At 38.9% G+C, this 21369-nt stretch overlaps 1 protein-coding gene across 1 annotated transcript in view; it reads left to right on the forward strand.

Annotated features, from left to right (window-relative positions):
* CELF4 (CUGBP Elav-like family member 4) overlaps positions 1-21369 on the forward strand; it is a 700213-nt gene that overhangs the window by 673708 nt on the left and 5136 nt on the right. The window contains 1 exon segment of the mRNA XM_072413517.1: positions 5207-5372. Coding sequence (XP_072269618.1) covers positions 5207-5334 — 128 coding nt within the window. The 3' untranslated portion in view covers positions 5335-5372.

Genomic DNA, 21369 nt, shown 5'->3' on the forward strand with positions numbered 1-21369 from the left:
TTCATTTCCAACAACCCAGTACTGAGATCTCTGGTCTTCATCCTCAATTTCCCAATACTGAGATCTCTGGTCTTCATGCCTAACATCCCAGGACTGAGATCCTTGTTCTTAATCTCCACCACCTCAGTACTGAGATCTCTGGTGTTCATCTCCAACATCCCAGTACTGAGATCCTTCGTCTTCATCCCCAACAACCATTTACTGAGATCTCTGCCCTCATCCCCAACATCCCAGTACGGAGATCCTTGATCTTTATCCCCAACATCCCAGTACTGAGATCACTGGTCTTCATGCTTTCTGTGTCCACTATCCCAGTACTGAATTCCTGGTGCTGCAAACTTGGTTTGCCCATTAGGAGAAACTACCACCAACCCATATTGAGTTTCTGTGTCTTTACATCTGTAGTGGTCTTTATAAATGGGTTCTTATCAACCCCTGTGCTAAGTTCTTGGGTCTGTATAACTGATTATAAATGCTTAGTTCCTGGGTTTGCACTGGGTTTGTTCTGGTATCATTTATTTTATGCTATGGAATACTACTATAGAATGTAGTAAGAGGATTAGAAACACACCAAGATGATTTGGGGCCATCCAACACAGGTATCATTCTTCTGAAGTACCAACAAAGCATCACCAACAAAGCTCCCACTGTAACTGCAATTTTACTTCAGGAAGGACTAACCCATTTTATTCTTTGCCTTAATCAGTACTGTCATATGTCACTGTAATAACTCTTATATTTTCCTTTGAAGTCATCTTTGATGTCACCATAACTCCAAAATGACTCATGACCTTTTTGTTTGTTTTTTTACATTTTTTGATTAAGTTACATTATTTTGCTAAGCACATTAAAATAAAAGAACTCAAACCTATTGTACACATGAACCTAGAAAATCAAGCAGCTCATAGACTAGCCAGGTCTTCCAGGATCAGGAAGACCTTTACAAACATTGGTCGCTTTGATGAATTTCGGGGAGGTGTGGGGTGCGGGGGTCTCGGTGTTGGGGAGTTGTTGGTGTTTTTCTACTGGTGTGCTGTGGTGATGTGACGTGGTGTAAACCTATATATCTATATATACTGCAGTGCACCGTGGACCTATGTGATGTGGTGTGGTGTGTGGAGTTTTAGTGGACTGTGTTTCCATTTGTGTAATTTGAAGAACATCCTTATTGCAGCACCAACATTTATTTTCAAAAACAAACCATTTTTTTCTGAATTGGAGATGTGTTTTTTATATTTTAGTCAATGGAGTTTGGAATTGTTTGATGCTGAAGGATAACAGCACCATTGAGGAGTAGCTGCTTAATTGTGATTTTTGAAATCTGTTCCAATTGACGTTGAAAGCTCGGAAAAAGTTTGGTAAATGGAACAAGCAGGAGAAATATTTAGGGTGTACCAGCTTCATGGATGTGGCCAGTTTGTTACTAAGATTGTTTTTAGATTTATAAAATGTTTTAATTGTAAGAACTTTGATTTGATGTGTTATGAATTTTAAAGGGTACAAAGATTAGGTGATGATTCTTGTCAAGAATTTTGGGTCTTTATGTGTTTTCTAGTCTCCAAAGAACCCCTCTTGTTACCCTCCTCCCTTTGTTTAATATTAAAAAAATATATTTTGTACATTTCTGCAATACATGCACATTTCACCATGTTTTATTCCTTGAAAGACATTGCAAGCACCAGCTGATCTGCCGAAAATCCAATGAGCTCCTGTTTGCGTTGACAACCTCATTACTAAAGTTCTCTAAGACTGGAGAATATAGTCTATCATAGGAGAACCTGGGAGATCCAGCAACCCTGAAATAGATTTCTGAAAAACATTTGTTATTATTTGGTTATCTCCCATGATAGTGCTTCAGGGGTGAGGGCAGCACAAGCTAGCTGGCCTAGGGGAGCAAAAAGTATAAATCCAGCCCTGTACATATATAATACTCCAAACAAGACAAATCCCAATCATCCCGATCCTTTCTTTCTCTGCCACAATATTTTATATTTGTAATCTTTTGCCCGTGTCATTTTTCTTCTCCTTTTTTTCCCTAGTGTATAAAATGAACTGGTATAAAAAGATCATTTCCACTGCATCTGGAAAATTGATCTTGTTTTTTTTTCAGCAGCCTGATAATGCAATTAGTAGTTTACACTTAAATGCGAATTAAAACAAGCTAGACTATAACTCTTGCCCTCAGCTTGCATTGCTCAGGCAGAAATTAGAAGGGCCAGGTGACAAATAGACCCCAGGCAACGTCAATACTTGTTTCCATATTAAGGATGAGATCTGATACATAGAAATCAGACTTTAAAGTAAAAGTAAACCCTAACTAGATGATATTTAGTTCTCAAAGAACCATACAAATAAAATCTGGTTTTCAGCCACGACTTGTCTACATGCACTTTATCAATGGCTGCATGCTACTTTCAGGGACCGTGACAGCAATAGACCGTAGCTGCATATAATGTATGTTCAAATGACTCTTCAATAGAAGCCTATGTGACAGGGTGGCAATGAAGAGGAACCATTGAGCACCAGAACGGTGCCACCTTACATACCCAACAAAAACCCTCATGGCAGATAATATTTTAATGAAACATACAGATTTAAAATATTATTTTTAACTACAAATAATGTTAAAACTTGCTGGAGAGTTTATAGATTGGGTTTATTTACATGCCATGGATCAGCCCATAACAGTAGGCTAGAAAGGTGAATTGGCCAAAAGACAGTGGCGTGATTTCAGGTCACTATTTGAACCCAAAGCTGAATGATTAATCTGCAGTTCAAATACCACCCCCCTACCTCCCCCAAAAAATTGCAGGCAACAGTCGATGCAATTAGCCACGAGGGAAGATTTTTACAAAACATGCTAGGTGTGCAGGCAATTTCTCATTTGCAAACCATAATTAATTTGATGTTTAGATTAATTTCTTGTGTTCTCCCAAAGGTGCAATGAAGGCATTTTTCCGTTACAATGAAGTTGATGGCTTATTGGGAAGATAAATCTAAATGACAGCTTTGCTTCTGACTCCAGCTCAAACTTTAACACTGGCCAAACAATTCGGAATTAACTTCTTGTTTGAAATCCTAGGTGCTGTCACAAATCGGGCTAATGCCTCCTGATGGAGCTTCAGGTGGATAACTGATGTTTGAGTTAAAAGCCAAGTCCAAGAAAAATTGGGTAGAGCAGGAAAGGTTTAAATCGGTTCTCTGTTTTAAAGAGACCCTGTTAGTGAGTTAAATAAACCATATTGAGAGTCCTCAGGTATTGTATTCACCAACTTGGCCCATGTTTGCATCTGACACTTCATCCAGTTGCAGAATTCCATGTTCCCCCAGAATGCACTGTGGTTTCTTTCTCTTACCCCTTGTCCATACTGATAGGAGAGGCTGGCCCCCCAGAGAGGTGTGTATAATACCTCTTATGTTGCAGGGAACTGCCATTTGGATTGACAGAGTAAGACTCTACGTGATGTTTGTATCCCATTGGAAAGGCTTTTCTATGGGTTTTAAAAGTCATCTGTGTCCCCCCAGAGGGCAATTGTCTTCTATTCCTATCCTAACGCCCACCTGGACAGGTTGTGGAGGCAAATCTCCCTTCTGGTTATACAAGTACCAATACATCTATGATAGAGGTTCTCTTTAACAGAAAGTGTTCTGTCCTATCTGACACTCGTCAGCTAGACAGGAAACGGAGACTTTTTCTGAACTCATGTTGTCTCTGACAACCATCAAAATGATAGAGAGCAAGGCTATTTCTCTTTTTTTCCTGTTCTACCTTATACATATTGTAGCATATTGAAATACATGGGGATATTTAGCATCACCTATCTGAGTTTCTTCTGGAAAGGGGATTAAAGGAGCCTGGATAGGCCCATATGTAATTATGTTGCTGTCAATTTGCATCATTTTATTTGGAATCAAGACCTGGATATCCTGGAAGGAAGATGTGACCCAGGCTCTCCATCCCTTTTCCAAGCCAGAAATTGAGAAAATGTATTTCAATATACTACAATGTCAAGTACAGTATGAGGGGATTTCCTACATCCCGTTTAGTATAAAACGAGAGAAGGACAATCAAAAAGTCTTTAAAAAAATATCCAACAATAATGATAATAATAATATCAGAGCAAAAAATGTATCCATGGATTTGTCCCAGTTACCCTTTGGTCCTTGTTCTGGACCAACACTGAATGTGCCGTGAGAGTTTAAACAAAGAGACATGACGAAGGTGTCAATGCCTTCTGAAAGCCCCCATCTGAGTATAGGATATGCCCACCCATTCATGCTCTTTGACCAGCTCCCTTCTTAGTTGGCACCCTTGGATTTTATTGGAGCAATGAACCAAGCCTTCTGAATATGGGGGAACATTTTCACCTTGTGACAATGCATAGGCTTGAGTGGCCAACTAAAGTGCCCCAACACTAATATATGAGGGACAGTAGCATCATTCACCTGGGGATGGGGAGGTTCCAGCACAGCATCTCGCTAATGGTGAACACTGGAATAGGCAGAAAAAGAGCATAGATGGGTGAGTATATGTGGGTGGGGGGAATGGGCTATAAGGTAATGTTCTTTTCCCTTAGTGGTATGGAACCAACACAAAAACACTTACTTGTCCTCAGTATTTGCCTAGCTTGGTTTCTGTTACCCAGCTTACATAGTAACAGTTTATCAGTTTGAAAAGGCAGCAAAAAGAACTTTTGGCTTCTGCTTCTTGTGGTCCATTTTGTTCTAAGGGAAGTAATTGGTTAGTAGAATTTTTTGTGTGGATTACAATAACTGATGGTTTGAGGATTTTCTATATATAATATAAAAGTGAAGGTATTTGGTTTCCAGGTTGAGCTGTTATTATTCCATGGAATATACACTATATAAAATTATTTTTGGTTTTCATTTTTGCAACCAGTTAGGTTGGCTTGGCTTGTGTTGAATTTTTAGAGTACCATGCTATGATGGAATCTTCTGTTTTCTTGAGTTTTGGGATCAGATGTTATGTTGTGTCTCTTCTTGATTTTTAATTTGGAAAGTTTTCATTGTCCAATAGCTACAATGGGTGCTGCTTTTTAGGATATGCAACATAAATTGCTCATGATCATCTACCTCTGTTAAATTCCCTCCTCCTCATCCTCATCCCCAGCAATTACATTATCTGTGTTTGGTCCTCCGGTAAATTCGGCTTGTTAAGCCCCCACATCGCTTCGTATTTTGACAGGTTTTGTGAGTTTTGACAATCCTGCCAGTGCCCAGGCGGCCATCCAGGCCATGAATGGTTTTCAGATTGGCATGAAGAGGCTGAAGGTGCAACTCAAGAGGCCGAAAGATGCCAACCGCCCTTACTGAGATACTTCAGGAGCACCTGGAAACAAGGACTAGCACAGGTAGGTCAACTGGAGACAAAGTCGGGCTTAGGGACAGGAATGGAGGGAAGAGCAAGAGTCATTTTTATTGTTACATGAACAATTTAACAAGTCTCATTGTATCTACAGTTGCCTTTCTTCAAGACTGATTTCCCAACACGCTGAAATTACTACTTCCTATAGTAGCTGCAATCCCTAAAATATGTCTAAAATGTGCATTTGTATAGGGTAGGGAATTGTTGGAACCCTATCACCCTCTGCTAGAAAGATTCACCATCTCTGCCCTGGTGACCATTGACACTGGGACAGAGAGTGGAGGGAAATCCAAAATGTTAAAGTTGCCATTGGAATGAAAGTTGAGAGTGATCCTGAAATGGGAACAGACTGGAGAGATGTTCTGGTGACAGTTTAAAAAGATATTCCCTCATTTCCTGCAGTATTCCTATAAAAGGAACTGCAAATAATCTTTATGGCACGGGTAGCAACAAACTACATGCCAGGGGTTCTTCGAATTCTTTTCCATTCTACTGAATACTAAGAAAAGGTTTAGGCTATGCAGATCTAAACTAGAAGTATTGAAGTCAGAAAATGGCGTAAGGCCTCAGTAACAGGTGATGAACAGTTGTATGGCCAAGAACATAGCTAGGTGTTTTAGTATATTGTGTATCAGGCTATACGTCCAGTTAGGCCAACACCATTGGCCTAATTTATTAAAGCTCTCCAAGACTGGAAAAGACAACCATGGGAAACCTTGAGAGATCCAACAGACCTGGAATGGATGTCTACCAATCATTTTCTACTATTTGGCAAATATTTTCAATCATGGACTGGATCCATTCCAGGTTTGCAGGTTTTCCAATGATAGTTTAACTGTCTTAGAAAGCTTTGATAAATCAGGTCCAGTAGCTTCGATAGTGTCATCTTAAATAGTCAGATATGTAATATGTCACAGTTTTTTTTTATTATTTTTGTGGTTTAGTAAAGACCTGGTACTTGAAATTTACATATGGCAGGGTCCGTGTTTGGTAGGGATGGTACATGTTTTACAGTAAAAGTCACATGATTGTTAGGCAAAGTAATTTTTCCAAAACCAATCTGTTAACCAAATTGTAACGTTGGCTATGTTATCTCTACTGGAGTGAAGAATTATATTTTTACCACAAGCATGAGTCCCACTGGTTCAGCACAGTTTATATGACCAATGGTCTAGTATTGGGTGATGAATCTTAGCAGCGGTTTCTACAGGAAAGGTAAGTATTTGGAGCTTTTACAATATAGGGTTGCAGGGTGGTTAGATTGGTAGTGGTTGACTTTCATATTGGTATTTTGTAAAAGCAACTGGTTAGCGTATTTTAGATGTGCTTCTATTGCTGGTACAATACTTAGGTGCTACTGGCTTGAAACAAGTATTTGGATACCAAATACCCCGAAGACATTTTGTGTTTGTTTGGCTCAGTGACTTTGCTTTGCTCAAGTGAAAGTAAATAAACAATTTAGGGTAAACCCATGTAAATACATTGTATCAATTAATAACTATTATGGGGCTAGGGTTACTAATGAGAAAGACCAGCAATGATCTTCTGTTCTTTTAACAAAATAATTTTAGATTAATCCGGAAAATACGTAAACTACTTTTTGAAATTTTCAATCTGCTAGCCCTAAATGATAAATATAAAATATTTATATGCATAGTATATTCCTTATTTACCTAAATATAGGGAAATTTGAAAAAAATGAAAATTATAGACGTGCAGCATTATTTTTCCATGCATCTGTTTACTTTCTATAGAAAAAGCCAGCTGCTTATAAAGGACAGCCGGCTGCAAGGTTGCAGTGGTGCTTCGCTGCTTCCCCATATACCTAAATTACCCTTGTAACAATGTTAAAGACGGATGGGCCGGCATTCTCAGGAAATTCAGATGGCAGCTTTAAGACTTCGGCGAGAACCGCTAATGCCTTGAAAAAGACATATGGAGAAATAAAGGAAGACAATTAAGAAATTCACCATCTAAATCACAGCTGACATGATAGATGCTTTAAATATAACTGTGTTTGAGTTGAAGTCAGCATTGTGTGTGTGCAGTTTGCAGAAGATGGATGAGTGAATCTGAGCTGCTAATTTGAGCCTAAGTGATGAACAGAAGTCCTCCTTCCACGGCGTTATCGCTAGTCTGCTTTCTTAACCCACTCATAGCCTACCAAACATAGGCAGAATGGTATTCTTGTGAATATTCATGGCTGAGATATTATTTCCAAGTCCTCTCCTCTGCCAGTCTCTGTATCTTCCTTTTCTTAGAAAATGGCTCCACTCTTTCTTTCCCTTCTTTCCAATTTCTACAATCAACAATAAGCCCTTTCCACCCTCCACTCCATCTCATTTTTCCTCTATAAATTCCCATACCTCCATTTTCTTCTTACTGACCTCACCCTTCCATTTTTTACCATCTGACCCACTTAGAAAATCCTAATAGTGAGACGCACAGGTAGATAGGTGAGGTGGACAGAGAAGACAACTGAATGGCAAAAGTAGGTCATCTACACTAGACTGGAACACCCATTCCAAGGACAAAATGGTGCCATGGCTCTATATGGGAGATCCAAAAATTACGGCATTCCAGCTTCTAGTACCCTGACCTGGAGAAGGTAGGCAATTGCCCAATATGCCTTGCTTGGCCCTGACCATTCCTAATTGGCTGGAGACCTTCAATACCATTTATCTTCCACATATAACGATGCAGTAAATTCTAAAACCTTGAGACTTGACTACAATTCGCACATCTTCAGCCATGTAACGCGAGCCATTAACCCAAAAAAACCTTCCTCTATGGCTTTCCCCACCACCCTTTCCTTTGCCCACTCCGCATCCCCCAGGCATCTATAGTTAGTTTCTTATTAGGTAATGTTGTAGGTTGCTGAACATTCATTGATCTTTGTATGAAAGTGTACTGAATATTGACCCATCAGTAGAGATGAGCTTATTAGTCTTCTGCTTTTCATTTCATTGTCCAATCACAGACTTCAGGATGGTTGTGCAGGAAAGCATGTTGCTAATCTCTATTGAACATCTTCTTCATTATCTCCAGCAATAGGGCCAAGACGTTGATGGCTTCGGTAGGAAGGAAGTGATTGTATGACTAGCAACATTAAAATAGAACTAGATGGCCAGAGGCTTGGTGAGCTGATGCAAGTGTGCACAGAATACTTACCAATTATAGCACATACTTACCCATGTGCCGCCACCCTACCGCGATGACAGGTCCAGAATTTGGAGGGCGCCATCTTTGCTGCTGGTTCCATGGCTGACTTAAATGAATGCAGGCAATCCAATTGGTTGGCCGTTGATGATGTAGCTCCTGAACATGGCACCGTCGCACACAGAACCAAACTCTATAATACACAGTGCATGCATCAATCAGTGTAGAACCTAAAAAGCAGGAGATCCATTTTTTTTTTTTTTGACAAAAGCAACATTTTCAAATTTCAGGACTGGCTAGGCAAACATACAAATCCTTTCACAGGTAAAATAGCTTTCTTATATCTGTGTATATTTAGCCTTTTACTTGGAGGTCAAGCTTTATTGATTTTTTATATAGCACATAATTCAATAATAACACATTCATTTGGAGTTTTAATTTTATATCAGCCTGAAGCTCAGCTTTAAAACTGCAAAAAAAAAGGGCTTGAAAATATTTTTTTACCTCTCTGCTCCAACAACACATTTTTTTGGTTTTTGTTTTGCCTAACTATGAAAGTTACAACTCTACTGATAAATGTGTATCTTTGAAGGTCCTTAATTCTAATACATACTTTAATATCTTATTGATGAAGTTCCGCGGAGCCGGCTCCTGTTTTGTTTTTTCATTTTTTTCCTGTTTTGTTTATTGTATGTTTTCATCTTGCGGTCAAAAAAATGGCTTTGTGTTTTTGTGAAATGGATTTAATTGGAACATTATCTCATAGCTATTACCACACTTTTTCCGGGGTATGCTAATTAAGAAGTCATTAGCTAAGGAAAACATCAAGTCAGATAGTAAGTCTTGTCTATGGATTGCCAAAAGCAAAAATATACGGGTGAATTTAATATGCTGCGGCAGAGGGATCACTTAACTTAGGAAGGTATATTAAAGTTCCGTGGAAGCGGAAGGTCTGGAGGGGGCTCATTTCGGAATCCTTATGGGCTAAAGCCTGTGAAGTGATTTACTAAAGAAATATAGACTGTTCACTTAGCAAAGTGAATTATCACCTAGCAATGGATAGATCATGAAGGGCTCTTTCAGTCAAACCGCACAGTTGGCAGCTCCTGGGCACACAATAAACTGCTGCTATTCACCCAGGAGCAGCAAACCACACTGCGGGCACCCAGATTTTCAAACAGTTGCAGCACAAATCTTCGAACAACAAGCCGCGTGCAAGAAATGGTTCCCAACCTCTCCCATGTGGACCGCGATTAAGCCTGCAGCAGAACGCTGTAGTTCACCATGGGTCTGACATGACCCCTAGATTAGTAAATAGGATAAAGCCCTCCTGACTTCAAGCATCCAATCAAGTGAAAGGAAAAATTCTGTTTTATAAATTTCCTTGTACATAATTGTGTATCCTTTACAGCCAGTCAATTAGCATGATCCCCTGATATCAGTCACATTCAGTAGAAGGTGGTTTATGGCAGATTCCATATTCCTTTTATGTTATAGGCATCATAAATATTTTAATTATGTTAATCAGCAGCAAATTAGCTTTAAACCCTCACTGACATATGCAGGTGTGGGCACTGTGGAATAATTCATTCTATACATTGAAACAATCAAGTTGCCCATGTAATGTTCTAAGCAGCTTAGCCTCTGGTCTATCCCTCTCAGCAGCTCAGCTCCCCTTCTTCAATTCTCAGCAGCTTAGATACCCTATCTTTCCTTTCATCAGCTCAGCTCCTCCTTCTCTCCTTCTCAGCAGTTTAGCTCCTTCTTCTCCTCTTCTCAGCAGCTCGGCTCTCCCTTCTTCACTCACAGCAGCTCAGCTCACCCTTCTCTCCATCTCAGCAGCTCAGCTTCCCCCTTTTTAGCAGCTCAGCTACCCCTTCTTCCCCTCTCAGCAGCTCAGCTGCTCCTTCCTCTAATTTTCAGCAGTTCAGTTTTACCTGCTTTCCCTTCTAGCAGTGAATTAGAAACTCAAGTTTTTTTTCCTCCAAGAAATGATCCAGCACCAAAATTACCCCAACTCCCTTCTTTAAGCATTACTTCTGTACTAAGGCTTCGCCTGCTCCCTACTTCCAATAGAAGGTTGTCAGCTAAGTCTCCCCTGCTCCTTTAGGCAGTAACTCATCAGCTCAGCTCCCCCTGCTCCCCACTTTTAGCAACCCAAGTTTCCTATTTCTTTCTCCAAACAATTCAGTAGCTCAGTTTCCCCAGTTCCCTCCATCCAGCACTGATCCAGCTACCCTGCTCCCCATATTCAGATTTTTATTCTTCCCTATATATCAGAATGCTGTTTTATGAGGCGTTGGTTGAACAGTTCACCAAGTTTGACAGATCCAGCATTTGAAGAGCGTGCCTGTGTCATGTGGGTGGGTGAGGGGTGGTTAGGGGTCACAATTGAAGCAGTCATGCAGTTAACACATACACACATCAATGCTTCTACCATATCTACTATCTCAGACTTTTGACAGCCAGTAAGATATCTATTGACCTTGAAGTTATGGACCCATGGAGAGGCTGGAAATCAGGAAAGATGGTCAAGAACAAACTTTTTTTTTTTTTGCAATATTCTTGCAATATATGGATGCACTGAAGCAAAACTCTCAACAGGGTATTCGCTATTACTTTATTTAGACAAAAAAATCTATTGGCCTCCTTGTGAAGATAGTCTTCTAGTTACTCTAGGTATCTTGATTGTTCTGATTTTAAAACTAAGCCTCACTCAAAGTCCAAGTGGAGAAATCAAACCCTTGGAATACTATTTAAGCAAACAGGCAGAAGATAGGGGTGCTGGATGGATGGATGAATGGGTGGTGAATAAATGGATCACATGAGCGTTTTTCATATTTCATTAATCATTATGTTATTTAAAAATATATAATATAACATAAGGCCATTCCGGACAAGGTGTAAGAGTCTCCTTAAAGCTCACCCCAAGCCAAAAAACACTCTGACGCCAAATAATTGATCCTAGACTCAACCCAGTGTAAGCTCAATATCTTCTTCTGTCGGAGCGTACACAAAGTTCATGAAGTGGTTATCCTCTTCACATGGTATGTCTAACCCTGAAAAATGAGCGCTAGGTACAAAGTCAGCCTAATGCAAGGAGATCACAAGGTACCTCACACAACAGGGTGACGGGGCACCTGGTAAATGGAAGAATATTTGGTTGAAGGAGGGAGACTTAGGGAAGACTCATTTACATCATTCCCACCATCTGGAGATGATGTTACCCCATACCTGGAAGTGGCTCCATTAGGTGGGTGGAGAAGCCTGGCAAATGTGAATATAAATGGATGGTTGGGAATGTAGTTTTGGAAAGGACTACAATATATACCTTTCATTCACATACCACCCGATACCTGCAAAGGGCTTCAAAGTGGTAACATTGGTAGATGAAAGTATGGACTTCATGAAGTAGTTGACCTTTTTAGACGATAAAGTGCAACCCTAGCAAATGACCTTTACGCCTAATGTCTACAACATGCAAGGAGATCACATGCCACTCCATAACTTGACGTGGCTACAGTGGGGTGATGAGGGTCTGGCAAATACAAAAGTTTACTAAATGCATACTCTTGCCACTTCATGACTTCATTACTGGAAGGGGCTTCAAAAGGGTGATGAGCAGCTAGGTAAATGTAGGTAAAGGTGTATGCAAGGGGCTTTAAATGTCTTCAACATAGACCTGTCACCTGGACATCACTGGCTTCCCTTATTACTGGAAATGGCCCCATTAGGTTTATAGGATAGCCTGGTAATGTAAGTATAGATGGAGTGGGGGCTTTAAAATGGTTCACCTGTCACCTAGGGATCAAATGCAACACCATACAAGAAAGTGGCTCCAATGGGCTGATGGGGGGCTGAGTAAATATCAGTATAGGTAGGTCAGCAAAAGGAATAGCATTAAAAAAATTCTAACATACACCAGCCATCTAGAAATAAAATGGTACTCTATTACTGGAAGTGACTCCAACAGGGTGATGGGCAGCTAGGAAAATGTAAAGATATATGCAGGGAAATTTTAAAAGGACTCTCCAACTTACACCTGTCACCTGGAGTTCACCTGCTTCCCCAATTACTGAAAATTGCCTGAACATATTGATGGTATAGCCTGGTAATGTAGGTATGGATGGATGGAGGGGGAGCTTTAAAAAGAGTTTAACATACACCCGCCATCTAGAGATCACATGCTCCAACATATTTGGAAGTGGCTCCAATAGGGTGACGGGGAGCCGGGTAAATATTGGTATAGATAGGTTGGGGGAAGGAGGAGTTTTAAAGAATATTTTTACCATATGCCTGGCTTATGGTTGATGCCTTTTTTAGAAACAAATGAATATTATTAATATTGGCTGATAATACACTGTTCAGGAGGGAAAACATTTTCCCATGACATGGAAGTCTAGTGTTGTACTCCGTGTAAATCCTTTATTTGCAGCTACGGCTGAAGAAGTGCCAGTAATTTGCACATTTTCTCTAAATAAACAAAACTAAAATGTGCTTTGTGTGTGCTCATTATCCCTGTATTGTATAGCGGGACTTGCGGTGGGGAGCGGGCCCCGAACAGCGTCAGCAACGGCAAATGATAACCATCCATATTTCCGCATGCAGCTCTGTGCACGAGATTGTTTTTTAATGAGCGCAAACGGCCTCCCTGTCACGATTTTGTGTGAGTCGCCGCAGCTTTCCCTGCGCCGCCGAGTGCAGGGGCCTGTTCCTCCATCAAAATAATCCAATTTAAAGAAATGATTCATATTAGCCAGTGCATCTGTCTGAGGCCGGAGCAAGGCCTGAACGTTCCTCTAATAAATGATCTTCATTAAATTCAGCTGAAAATATAATCTGGGGAGAGATGGATGATGAGAGCGCAGCAAAGAATAAGCAAAAGGAGTTAGCGGTTTGCTTTTGTCATTTATTCCGTGCAGGCCTGAGAACCGGGCCTTGTTTGGTGAAATTTTAATTTTGTTATGAAGACACCGAATCCATCAGACAGACCAAGCAGAGTCATTGCTTTGTGTTGTCATTTCAACGAGAATTTTTTTTATTCTTTGTGTAACCGCTTTATTTCTTGGAAGGAAATAGTCAAACATGGGCAGCTATTCCTACCGCTACCAAACATTTTCTTCATGTTTTATTTTACCTCCAGGATTTCTTTAAAGTAGTGTACAGACCACATTTTTCTTTTTAGTTTTAGAGAAGAGAAAGGTTAAACCCCTCACTGTTTATTTTTTGTTATCTGTGTGCCAATGAGGAGATTTCTTTTTGTTTGCTGTCCTGGGAATGCTACTAGAACTGAAAATTAATCTGTCCAAATTAAAGGGGGTGTCTGTGAGGGCAGTGTTATGATCTGGGGTGTCTGTGGGGGAGTTTTATGATCTGGGGTGTCTGTGAGGGCAGTGTTATGATCTGGGGTGCCTCTTGGAGCAGTATTATAATCCAGGGTGCCTGTGGAGTTCAGCAACCATATGGGCCCAGAAAATGGGATCAGCTGATTCCCTAAGTATACTGAATGATCAGTTTTTTTTTTATGGCAAGGGCAGATGACAATGCCAATATCCATTGGACTCAGATTTTTAAAGAGTGGATCGGGGAGCATAAGACATCATTGTCACACATAGATTGGCCACCATGAAGTCCAAACCCTAAATCCCATTGAGGATCTTTGGAATGTGCAGAATTACAAAGCAGTCTGACTCTCACATCATCAATACAAGATCTTGGTGAAAAACTGTGGAAAAATGATGTGATATTGCATAAGCTTATTGAAACGATAGCATCTCAATTAAAATAAAAACTAACACAAACAAAAATTTGGGACACAATGGGCGAATAGGAGTAACAAGACTAGGGACTTTGTGAAAAGAGTAATATGTCGGCGCCTTCTAAATACTAGTTAATATTAATAATTTTTAACATAGCCTAATGTGATATTTGTAAAATAAAATTATATCCAACAACAAACTTTAACTAATTTAATTGATATTTATTCGTAATTCTATCAAATTTCCGTATTCCCACACGTTTTTGTGATCCCAGCATTCTCAGTTAGGGTTAGGATTTCTCTTCCTTATTTATGAACCAGTTTATTTTTTTCTTTCTATTAGAAAGAATGTTTGATTTCAGGGCACCCAATAACCTCGGTATCAAAGCTACTTATGTGAGGTCGTCCATAAAATCTTGCTGCAGTTCCATTTCGGCCTCAACAAGTCAGATCCTTTAACCTGTGAAAATGGCTTTTGCAGGAAAAAAATAGCAAACTCTCTTGGTAATTACAGCTATGAAATCTTTCATATTTCAAGCACAACAATTTGCTTCATGCCCCTTCAGCACCCCGAGCATTATTTCACGGACCAGAGGTGCTCTGTTCATCTTGGAGAGGTCACGGGGTGGTGTGAACTCCTAACCCTAAAGATGACACTGCAGTCTAAAAGAATAAAAAAAGAAACAGAACAGCTTCAATTACATCTGTAAGGCTTAGGATGAAAAGAATGTGGCATTTAATATTTGAGTCCATTGGCTCCTTTCATGTGACCATTGAGTTACATAGATTGTTGCCTACAGTAAAAGCAAATCACAGCATGACATACAAGCAATTTTTAAGTTGGTGCTTATTGGGCTTTCAATTCAATCTGGATTTTTGCAATACTGAAAAAAATCTATAAAGCATAGTAAATAACCTCTTTTGGAATCATGAAAACAAATGCCAAGGTATTTGGTCACATGACCCCTTTAAAATGAGAACCATCCAGACATATAATGAAACCCAATGGCTCGATATTTGGTCAAATGATCTTCCATATGGGGGCCCTAAATATTGTATATGTGCTGGATGTCATCACTTAATAAGTATACCTCTCTATGTTAGAACATTTGTGGACACTTTACCATCAAACACCACCATATATACTCGTTGGACATCCAATTTTCCAATTGTCATTAATATGGAAATAATCCCCCACTTTTGCCCCAAAACATACTTTTTGAAGCTGTAACAGTCTGCTCCATCTTGAGAAGGTCTTCTATAACATTACTGTCCAAAAGGGCATTAGTGAGATCAGATATCTTATGTTTGATGTGAAGGCTTGGAACACAATTGGTGTTGCAATTTATCAAAAAGTTGTTCAATAAGGTTGGGTTCTGCTTTGTCCAGGACACCAGAGTTCCTTATACTTCTACAGATACTCCTGTTGGATGACCTAGCTTACAATTGGTGTTGCAATTTATCTAAGAGGTGTTCAGTAGGATTGAGGTCAGGGTTCTGTTCAGGATTCTTGAGTTCCTTCTAGGCAAGCAACAAGCCTTATTTACTAAAGTTCTCCAAGACTGGAGAAGAGACCATCATGGATAAAACAAAGATGATCCTACTAACCTGAAATGGATATTTTCAAATTTTCAACACTTGACCAGGTCACAGCATATAATAGTAAGAATTACTAAAAGTAAGAAAAACTCTATTCCAAGTTTGCTGGACCATCTTATGATAGTCTCTCTTCTCCAACCTTGAACAACTGTAGGAAAACCATCCCAATGTCTTTAGTTGGCCTTCACCAAAATGTTACTACAAGGTTGGAAATGCATTGCTGTCTACAATGTCTGTAGTTCCAATGTTCACTGGAAACACCTGACCTCAATAATTTGGATAGGTTCCCTCATTCCTTTGGCCAGGTATGATGTCAACATCGCCAGGTATATTGGGCCTAAGTTTAAAGTTCTCCAAAACTGGAGAAGATTTCAAGACTTTCATGGAAGAATCAGGGTGGTCCAGCAAACGTGAAATAGATTTCATTTGTTGGTAAATATTTTCATCCCTGGGCCAGATCCATTTTAGGTTTGCTGAATCAAGACTGGAGAAGATAATCTCTATGATCAAAACCATCATGGGAGAACCTGGGTGGTCCAGCAAACTTGGAATGGAGTTTTTGCAATATTTGTTTGTACTTCTTACTATTATATGCTGAAACCTGGTCAAGTATTAACATTTTGAAGATCCATCCAATCCATTCCGGGTTTGCATTATCATCTTGGGTTTCTCCATGATGGTCTATCTTCTCCAGTCTTGGAGAACTTTAAACTTTAGACATCACACCCGACAAAGGAATGACAACACCCCTCCAGATTACTGAGTTTTCCAGTCTTGGAGGGCTTAAATTAAAGTCCATTATATTTAAAAGTTTTCATCAAGAATTGGGTAATAGGTGGAATCCCCAGGGTACCAACCCTGAACTTGTCCAAATGTATTTACTCAATTTTGGTAAGTTGTGTTTGGTATTCAAAATTAAGAAAAAGAAAAAAGAAAATCTTAATTGATGGAACATGGCAAGGCAACCAATAGGGCAGATTTGTTATGAATATGCAGGAATAGGAAGGGTTATCAGGTGTGACTTTAGACAAAAGGGAAAAAAATGTAACAATATGTCTGTGAAAGTAACAATATTGTAATGAAAAATGAAAATCTTACTATTTATAGGTTTGATGCATTTATTTGCAAAGTACAAAAATAATGTTACTGGTAGAGCTTTGGATTTTGTATTAGAGGTCTGGCTGGAAATAATTGTTCCAAACATTTGCAAGGCTCTGTTTGTATTGCATTCATCAAGTGCATGTGTTCCTTTATCATGACTACAAAAGCTTGCCTCTGTCCGTGTCTGACTTGCTGTAACATCTCCATGTGTCCCAACGCTATGTCAATTTTTTTTATTCTTGTCCTTCCTTTCATGTTGACGTTGCTTTTTTATTTTTTTGTCACCTGCTTTCATCCTGGTTGCTCAAATGACCTGTGAGTTCCATTTATATTTTCTCCCCCCTTCCTCCTCCTCCTCCTCCTTCCTCCTCTTTTCCAAAGAAAAAATGAAAATTACACCCAATACGCAAAACACACGAAAAAGAAAAATCTTTTCTTCTTTTGTCATTCAACTCAATCCCAACCTAACCAGACCCAACACACGCCGAAAAAGTTAACGTAATGACGTGGAGAAAAGAGCCCCCCCCCCCCAGTCCGTAAGTTCAATCGACTAGCAGTTGGAAATGTGAAATGATGGCGTCATGTATTAAGCTAAAGCTGCATGACACGCCGTTTTTGTGGAGGTGCTGTGGTTGAAACATTATTTCTTGGATGTTGTATCCGTTCATGATTGGCCAGTCATGATCACATGTGCTGTTTTATTTTATTTTCCTATTTTGTGCTGCCACTTTTTTATTTTTTTGCTGTGCTCATTCTCTTTAATTGGTGCTTGCAGTGAAATTCTGTTCTTTGATCTTGTCCAGCCTTGCTTTTTATGCTTCATTTGTGTACTGTAATGTAGATGATTTAAAATATAATAAAAAACTAATTTGTGATCCTTATAAATTGTATGCAAACCTTGAAAATGAAAAAGCAAAGGGTAAAAAAAAATGTTGTGGTTGATTTTTTTGCACTTAGTACTTTTGTGTTTTTTTGGTATATTTCTATTTTTTTTTATGGAAATTTGGGGCCTTTTTCAATTGAATGTTTTCCAAAAGTGTGATGAATTTATGATCACCATTTATACTTTTTTTACTATCAATGCTGTTGGCATGTTTAAAATATTTGACATTTTGAATGGTTGCTTTAGAGATTCTACCCCACCTAAAATAAACGATTAAGATTGTTCATGTTAGGTTTGGGATATAGCATAGATTTAAACATGCATGTGCATTAAAATAGAAATTTGGAATGTGGAACTGATTAACTATTAAGGATGTGAGTTCCAGGTGTCTCATAATTGCCCTTTACCTCACTGTTTAAAGCTAAACTTTCATTAAAAAAAAAAAAAACACTTACCTTTATAGGTGGCCGTTGATTCCGCCACGATCTTAGGCTACCTACACAAGTTCAAAAATTTCTTTCACGATCCTTTCCAATGACAAAAGACGGAACAAGCGTTTTATATACAGAACCGTTCTGCTCTATGGAGAAGAGAGGGGAGGGGGGAAAACAACAGAGCCGCACCCCGCTGTGCTCTCTCCCCTTCACTTCCATTACGATCTTTCGATGTTTATGGATCCCTCAGGATGGATCCATGAATGACGTTGGACCAGCGCTGTACACACGCCAGATTCTTGTCTGGTACCAGCCCTGAGGCGATTATCAAACGAGAATCATCTGACATGTGTACGTAGCCTCAGTCCAGTTGATCTTGCACCATTCCGTCTTCCTTTTCTTTCTGGAGCGGGTTGGAAACCGATCACCGACATCTCTTTCAGGTTCTTCTTCTTAGGTCACTCGAACCTTGTACTGCACAGGTGTGAGATTGGGTAAGGAGCCTTCGTGTAAATGTAAAATAAAATGTGCCGATCTCATTGCATATGACTGAGATCGGCATGACTTGATTACATTGCAGTAAAGCCCTTTCTGCGTCTGACCAAGATCGGACACGTGCAGAGGGAGCAGCCCCAGACACTTGAGATATGCGATGTATGTATCCCAAGAAGCTGCAGGTTTCCTCTTCAGTCTTTACTGCCATTTATTATTTAAAAGGGTTAGCCACCCTTTCATGTAATGTTAAAATTGTGCTGATCGGTCCACTCTCAGATGTATGTCTGCGTAAAAAATATAAATATAATTTTTTATCTCTGCAAAGATCCCTTAAAAATGCTACAGGCGCAGAAAACGTCATGGCGGTCCAGCCAGTAAGCAAGTAGCTTTAGAGATGTGCCAATTTTATTTATTTTTTTTTTTTTTGCTCAGACATACACATTATTGAATCCCTGATTCAAAGCAAGCATGCTAGCAGTGACATCAATACCCTGAGACGATATATTTGTTAGATTCAGTCAACTTTTTCAAAATTTTGCTATGAGCCCAGAGCCTGAAACGTAGCTCCCTTAAAAAACTCCCAAAAATATTTATTAAAAAATTTAGAGAGGTAGAAGATAAAATCTGAATAAGAAAAACATTCTAAGGGCTCTGTTTATTAAACTGGAAATCAGACATTCCCTTGTGGGAATCTTCCAAGTCAATGTGTTTCAATGGCAGTAACTGATCCCTACCAGGTCTCTAATTTTCTGTTTTCTAAATAGAGCTCTAAATTATTACATTTTCTTTTTAATTTTAAATAGCTTAAAAGTTAAATATATATATTCCTCATTAATATTTAATTACAAAAATAAAAAATAAAAAATAAAAAGCGTTATAAATTCTATCCACATGTAGACCTGGCACAAAAAAAAACTGCAATTAAAAAGTCAATATGTAATAATTAAAAAAGAAAATAGGAAAAAAAATAAAGCTGGGTACACACTTGCAATTTTTGTCGGATCCTTTCCAACGACAAGGGAGTGCACGATGCATGAACGGTGCTGTACATACAGCACCGTTCATGCCCTATGGAGAGGGGAGGGGGAGAGCGACGGAGCGGCACCCTGCTGCGCGCTCTCCCCCTTCCCTTGCATTAGGATCGGCTGTCGTTCATCGTCCATGGATCCGGCAGGTCGGTCGTTCGGACGATGGACGACACCGACTGTACACACGGCAGATTTTCGCCCGATATTTGGCCGATGCCGATTATCGGGCGATAAAAATCTGTCGTGTGTACGTAGCTTTAGATACACATACCAAATCACAGTGAAGAGACTTTAGAATTCCACATTTTACTTTATTCATTTAAAAAATGATTTCTAGGATTGTTAACATGAAAGATATTCATCAAACAGCCTTATTAAGTGAAAATTCACCGCTCCATTCAACCACAATGTGTTGACAGCAGCATTGATTATTGAATTGTTTGAGTAAATTATATTCTTAGGATTATTTTTTAATAAAAAGAAATACAACATCACACTTGTGGGACTGGATCTTTAAACAAAATTCAATACAAAAGAACAAAAATTATATACGTGTGTGTTTTTATTTACAACTGAAAAAGGGTCCTTGACAATTTTTTTTCTATATTTTTGTTTTGGTTTTTGGTTTTTTTTGGTGTTGTAATTGTCTACCTGCTGTGTACGGTTTGCTGTCTGTTGAAGCAACAGTGTTGAAAACCTGCCAGCGTGAATTGACATTCGGCATGACAAACCTACCAGAGTGAATCCTCTCAGCTCCAGTTTCTTGATGTAATAAATCAAAGAGTGCTCAGGAGGAGCCTGCTTGTGAGCAAGAGATAAGGGTTTCATAAACTAATCCTCAATGATTAGGCATCCGGCTAAAATGCCAGGCTTAGCCCGATAATGATTACACTGTAAATAAAAATCTTTCAAAAAATAGTCTTACCCTTCTGTTTGAAGAAATAAAACCTTCTCATGAATGTGTTCATTTTTTTTGCATTAGTTATTTTATTAATTTTTCAGATTTTTTTGTTTTTGGTTTTTTTTTTTTTTTGGCTGGTTCCATTTTTATGCCTCAGATTGATTAAAAAATAAAAAAATATATATGTGTAGGGCAGAGGATCTACACATTTTTTGCTTCAACATTAATTGTGTCTTGAAATGTAAGATTTTGAAAAGACTTTAGTATATTTTGTATATGATGGTTTGTTGCCAACATGATCGTGTGTGTTTTAATTGTGTGAAATTCTATTTTTAAAACAAGGAATCAGACATTCCCTTAAACTTTCCTTGTTGGGAAACTTCCAGGTCAGTGGCACATTTTGATTCCCACCAGGGAATGTTTGAGGGAATGTCACCTGTTTTATACATAGAGGGTAAAAAAGTTTTAATACCTTTGATGTATTTCCAATAGTTTGATGAAAAATTTACATCATAGATTTTATCACAACTCAAGTGAAAATAAATAGGTATTTATATTTTTTTCACTACACCAGTCAATCTGTGCATTGACCTAAAATACCCAAATGATGAAAAAAATATATATA

This window comes from Pyxicephalus adspersus, chromosome 6, assembly GCF_032062135.1.
Source record: "Pyxicephalus adspersus chromosome 6, UCB_Pads_2.0, whole genome shotgun sequence".
In the NCBI taxonomy this organism is placed as follows: Eukaryota; Metazoa; Chordata; class Amphibia; order Anura; family Pyxicephalidae; genus Pyxicephalus; species Pyxicephalus adspersus.